This window comes from Ostrea edulis, chromosome 6, assembly GCF_947568905.1.
Source record: "Ostrea edulis chromosome 6, xbOstEdul1.1, whole genome shotgun sequence".
In the NCBI taxonomy this organism is placed as follows: Eukaryota; Metazoa; Mollusca; class Bivalvia; order Ostreida; family Ostreidae; genus Ostrea; species Ostrea edulis.
In genome coordinates this window covers 19,558,543-19,564,697 of record NC_079169.1, presented here as the reverse complement: position 1 = coordinate 19,564,697, position 6,155 = coordinate 19,558,543, and the positions used below count along the sequence as shown (strand labels likewise).

General features: G+C 37.0%; 1 protein-coding gene across 1 annotated transcript in view; it reads right to left on the bottom strand.

Moving 5' to 3' along the window:
• Window positions 1–4,983: 4,983 nt before the first annotated feature.
• The window catches only part of LOC125646320 (uncharacterized), a 3,822-nt gene continuing 2,650 nt past the window's right edge, over window positions 4,984–6,155 (bottom strand). Inside the window, exons 2-3 of the mRNA XM_056141769.1 lie at window positions 5,445–5,594; window positions 4,984–5,225 (exon numbers count right to left, since the gene is read on the bottom strand). Coding sequence (XP_055997744.1) covers window positions 5,198–5,225; window positions 5,445–5,594 — 178 coding nt within the window. The 3' untranslated portion in view covers window positions 4,984–5,197. The remainder of the gene's footprint in view (window positions 5,226–5,444; window positions 5,595–6,155) is intronic.

Here is a 6,155-nt window from a genome sequence, read left to right as displayed (position 1 = left end):
GGTTTAAACTTTGATTTACCCATCATTTTAAATAATTATCTGCACCTTGATCTATCTGGAAATATCAGTATCAGAAAAACCAAAGCAAAATTACCCCAACCTTCCAACCCCCATCACAAATGATTTGTTTTTCTTTATTGTCCAAAAGAGGTGCCGAATTCACCATAATTATTCTGGTGCCGAATTCACTATGTGCAGAGTTAACGAGGGCCGAATTCATTATTCTCTCTGGTGCCGAATTTACCAGGTGCCGATTTGACTCAGTAAGGGAATTCCCATTTGTATAATCATGACAACTTCCGTCATAGGTTCACGAACTGAACGAATTTGAGAAGCAGTAGACGATAATTAACGATTGATTACAGCCGATAAATGGACGCTATTTCCAACTCAACATGACGATGCGAGAGAAGAGACCTTGATCGAGTTGCTGCTAGACGGTAGGGGTCTAATTATAATGATAAATTGAACTTTTCGCCGAAAATTGCAAGCTAGGTGGCTGGTAAATAAGAAAACCAAGATGGCGGCGTGAGATACCTTGTCAATAAGTTAGTACACAGGAATATTTTTTTTCTTATTATTATATTGATATGAAACGTCAAGCGCCTGTGATGAAATATATGATAAGGTTAATGTTTACTCAATTAATTATATGAATGGCCTTCTAATTTGATCCAGCTTTGGCAGTTCTTGTTTGTCATATGGGAAAAGGTCACCATTTGAACTGAAAATTATATGAAAAGGTATACAATTCTCAAATCTAAAATATATGAAAAGGGTGGGGGGTCTGCAATGTCAGCGGCACGTCCCTACCCATAAAATTACGAAGTGCCCCCCCCCCCCCCCGGGTCTATTATGCAGTCAAAATCACGCCAATAATTTCAAACAGGTGGCGCGCCGGCGCTGGATCCGCCTTTGTGTATGGTGTAATTTTATGCTTGTTTTGGGATTTGGTCATAAGTAAACTGAAGTTACAATATATTCACAGATGCAAACTTGTAAGCATTAGTATACCTTTTCTTTCTCCATCTTCTGAATGCTTTCATTTGGTAGGCCGAGATACTTCCATGCCACATCTTCCATGATTGCGAAGCGAGAGGCAGAATGACGAAAGTTCTTTTCTTATATTGTGTAAAAAGTCGTAATTATGACTTATTATCTCGTTATTACGACATATTTTCTCGTTATTACGACTTATTATCTCGTAATAACGACTTAATTATCTCGTTATTACGACTTATTATCTCGTTATTACGACTTATTATCTCGTTATTACGACTTATTATCTCGTTATTATCTCGTTATTACGACTTATTATCTCGTTATTACGACTTATTATCTCGTTATTACGACTTATTATCTCGTTATTACGACTTAATTAAGTCGTAATTACGACTTATTATCTCGTTATTACGACTTATTATCTCGTTATAACGACTTAGTATCTCGTTATTACGACTTATTATCTCGTTATTACGACTTAATTTTTTTTTCTTTTATCCTGATTTGACCCTTCTAGGCTTTCGTATTAATGAATTTCAATACAAATGAAATTTATTCAGGTAACCTATTGCTATCTGTTTTTGTCCGTCGTCGTTCGTCGTGCGTTAACATTTGAACATTTTCAGCTTCTTCTCTGAAACCCCTGAACCAATTTCAACCAATTTTGGCATATAGCATCTGTGGGTGGAGGGGAACAAAAATTGTGAAATTCGTGGTCCCTTCCCCCTGGGGCCTGAGGGGTGGGGCAAAAACCATCAAAATGAGTGTAATTTTAAAAAATCTTCTTCTTTACTCCTGGACATCAAGAAGCCAAACTGTGGGCATAATTATAATGAGCGTTGAGCCCTCTACCAAAATTGTGAAATCCATGGCCCCTGGGGCAGGGGTTCTTGTGTTAGGGTGGGGCTCTATTGGTCATATAGTGAAAATGTAGAAATTCTTTGAAAATCTTCTTCTCTGTTTCTGGGTATTAAGTAGACAAACTAATAGCATGGTAATGATGAGCAAGGATGCCTCTTGTGAAATTCATGGCCCCTGGATCAGGGGCTCTGGTGTGTTAGGGTGGGGCTCTATTGGTCATATAGTGAAAATGTAGAAATTCTTTGAAAATCTTCTTCTCTGTCTCTGGGTATTAAGTAGACAAACTTATAGCATGGTAATGATTAGCAAGGATGCCTCTTTAAAAATTGTGAAATTCATGGCCCCTGGATCAGGGGTTCTGGTGCTAGGGTGGGGCTCTATAAGTCATATAGTGAAAATGCATTATTTCTTTGAAAATCTTCTTCTCTGTCCTTGGGTATTAAGTAGACAAACCAATAGCATGGTTATGATGAGCAAGAATGCCTCTTTCAAAATTGTGAAATTCATGGCCCCTGGGTCAGGGGTTCTGGTATTAGGGTGGGGCCCTATTGATCATATAGTGAAAATGCATTTTATTTCTTTGAAAATCTTCTCCTCTGCTGTTGGGTATTAAGTAGACAAACTAATAGTATGATAATGATGATCAAGGATGCTTCTTTCAAAACTGAAATTTAAGGCCCCTGGGTCAGGGGTTCTGGTGCAAAGGCGGGGCTGATTGATTATATAGTGAAAATGTAATATTTCTTTGAAAATCTTCTGTTTTTGTCCGTCGTCGTGCGTTAACATTTGAACATTTTCAGCTTCTTCTCTGAAACCCCTGAACCAATTTCAACCAATTTTGGCATATAGCATCTGTGGGTAGAGGGGAACAAAAATTGTGAAATTCGTGGTCCCTTCCCCCCAAAGGCCTGAGGGGTGGGGCAAAAACCATCAAAATGAGTGTAATTTTAAAAAATCTTCTTTACTCCTGGACATCAAGAAGCCAAACTGTGGGCATAATTATAATGAGCGTTGAGCCCTCTACCAAAATTGTGAAATTCATGGCCCCTGGGGCAGGGGTTCTTGTGTTCGGGTGGGGCTCTATTGGTCATATAGTGAAAATGTAGAAATTCTTTGAAAATCTTCTTATATTGGTTTTATCTAAGGAGTAAATAACCCTTTTTTTATGATGTCTCAGACCTAGGTTTTTACCTCACCTGAACCGAAGGTTCAAGTGAGCTATTCTGATCACATTTTGTCCGGCGTCCGTCTGTCTGTCTGTCCGTCTGTCTGTCCGTAAACTTTTCACATTTTCGACTTCTTCTCCAGAACCACTGGGCCAATTTCAACCTAACTTGGCCAAAAGCATCCTTGGGTGAAGGGCTTTCAAGTTTGTTCAAATGAAGGGCCATGTGCCTTTCAAAGGGGAGATAATCACAAAAATGCAAAATTAGGGTGGGGTCATTTAAAAATCTTCTTCTCAAGAACCAATGGGCCAGAAGAGCTGAAATTTACCTGAAAGCTTCCTGACATATTGCAGATTCAAATTTGTTCAAATCATGGCCCCCGGTGGTAGGATGGGGCCACAAGGGGGGATCAAAGTTTTACATACAAATATATAGGGAAAAACTTTAAAAATCTTCTTCTCAAGAACCACTAAGCCAGAAAAGCTGAGATTTACATGAAAGCTTCCTGACATAATGCAGATTCAAGTTTGTTCAAATCATGGGCCCCGGGGGTTGGATGGGGCCACAATAGGGGATCAAAGTTTTACATACAAATATATAGGAAAAATCTTTAAAAATCTTCTTCTCAAGAACCACTGAGCCAGAAAAGCTGATTTTTACATGAAAACTTTCTGACATAGTGCAGATTCAAGTTTGTTCAAATCATGGCCCCCGGGGATAAGATGGGGCCCCAAGGGGGGATCAAAGTTTTACACTCAAATATATAGGGAAAATCTTTAAAAATCTTCTTCTCAAGAATAGCAAAGCTGTGATTAATCATATTTATATGGAAGCATCTTCAGGTAGTGTAAACTCAAGTTTGTTCAAGTCATGCCCCCAGGGGGTAGGGAGGGGCCACAATAGGGGTTCAAAGTTTGACATTGAAATATTTAAAAAAAAATATGTTCAAAAATCTTCATCTCAAGAAGAGCATAGTAATGATTAGTCATTTTAATGTAAAAGCATTATCAGGTAGTGCAGATTAAAATTTGTGGAATTCATGGTCCCCTGGCGAAGGTTGGGGCCACATAGAAGATCGATTTTTTTTTGATTTTTTTTTTTTGATTTTTTTTTTTTTTTTTACATGGGAATATATAAGGAGGAGTGTTTAAGAAATTTTACATGGGAATATATAGGGGAAAATGTAGATAATTTTTCAATTTTTTCTGCTCTTGTTAATTTTGCATCCAAACAAATCTAGTGATATAATTTCATTTTTGTCTTCATTTATAAATTAAGAAGAAGAAAACTCGCCGTCGATTCCTTTTGAACAACTTGGTGAATATCATTAATCTTGGCACCAAAAATCTTTGACTGAAGGGCATTCAATTGTTATAATTACACACTTAATGCACATATTTACAACGTGTATGACCCCCTATTGATTTTCTGGTCACACCTGCCATGTTGGGTTTAAAACATAAACACTCTTTTCTCAGGTGAGCGATGTGGCCCATGGGCCTCTTGTTTAAAAAGGATTATTGATTGAACATAAAAATGACACATGTACTTCATGACCACATAGCTATTTAATGTTTCTTCCATCCAAAAGTAAAATTCTTATTTTTAAACACAAACCTAATTCAAACATTGGAAGGTTGTTACATGATACTCAGGTGACCTATAAGGCCCCTGGGCTTCTTGTTGATGTTTTCCGCCACACTCAACAATTTTTCAGTTATATGGTGGCGCCCAGTTTTTGTTGGTGGAAGAGAGAACCCAGGTACAATGCACCTGGGAAGAGACCACCGACCTTCCGAAAGTAAACTGGGAAACTTTCTCACTTACCGGCGCGAGCAGGATTCGAACCCGCGCCGACAGAGGTGAGAGGCCGTGTGCTTTTGAGCGCGATGCTCTAACCACTCGGCCACGGAGGCCCACGAATAGTATTTAAGATATATTCTGGATGAATTATGTCTACTAACAGAAGGACATGGTGATTTTAGTATATCCCTCTTGACTTTATTTTGGGGAGGGTGGTATAAGATATGAAATAATTACTTCCTGGAAACTGTTCACTGTATGTAATACAACAGAAAGAAACATACCACGTGCAGAAAATATAATTTGTTGTGGTTTTCCATTCTGGATAACTGTAATTCTTTTCCCCAGCATTGAAGGTGGGATCCTCATCCAAGATGGCTGACCCAGTCCACCCTGAGCGACACTGATGTTAATTTTTGGTTGTTTGTTTTTTTTTTAGATATTAGTTGTGTTATGCAAATTTGCTTTGTTTTACAAAATGTAAAAGAAAATCAAATTTCTATATTCTTAATGACTTTCATGTATATGGATATATATAAATCATAAAATCAGTATCATTAGATTATCATGAACTACAGATTGGTGAACTATTAAGAATTACAAAATGCTTACGCAAACAAATTCTGTTCTTCATTGGTGGGCAGTTGTATTGGTTGTTGTCGCGGAGGGACTAATCGCAATGGTGGATATGGTGCCACAGAGCCATGAGATGTTTCAGCTGTGGCCACTTCCGCAGATGGTGGATTTGTATGTCCCTCTTGTCTACAATTTCGAAAGAAAATAAATAGTATATAATTTATACAGGAAATCACAATTAATTTAGAAGAAACTAGTTTACATCGTAAATGGTATTTGAAGGTATGTTACATATATATACATATGGCTATCTACATACATAAAATTGAAAACAAAAGCAATCTGAATGCATGCATTAAGAATAATTCTTAAAAATCGACATAGATATATTTCTTCAAACTGGAGAGATATCTTTGTTACACTTGGAAAGAGATATCTTTTTTGTTTTAAGAGATATTGCTCATTCAAAATCTTATAAAAATCTTATAAAAATATCTAAGTGAAAGAGATTTCTCTCAAATTCAAAGAGATATCTTTCTAAGTGAAAGAGGTATCTATGGCAAGCACTTTTACTATTTATTTGAAAAATACGATATCTCTTTAAATAAAAAATCTAATGAGATATCTCTCTAAAATGAGATATCTCTTTCACTTAGAGATATATCTCTTTTACTTAGAAAGATATCTCTTACTTTTAGAGATATCTCTTACACTTAGAGATATACCTCATTCAATTTGAGAGATATC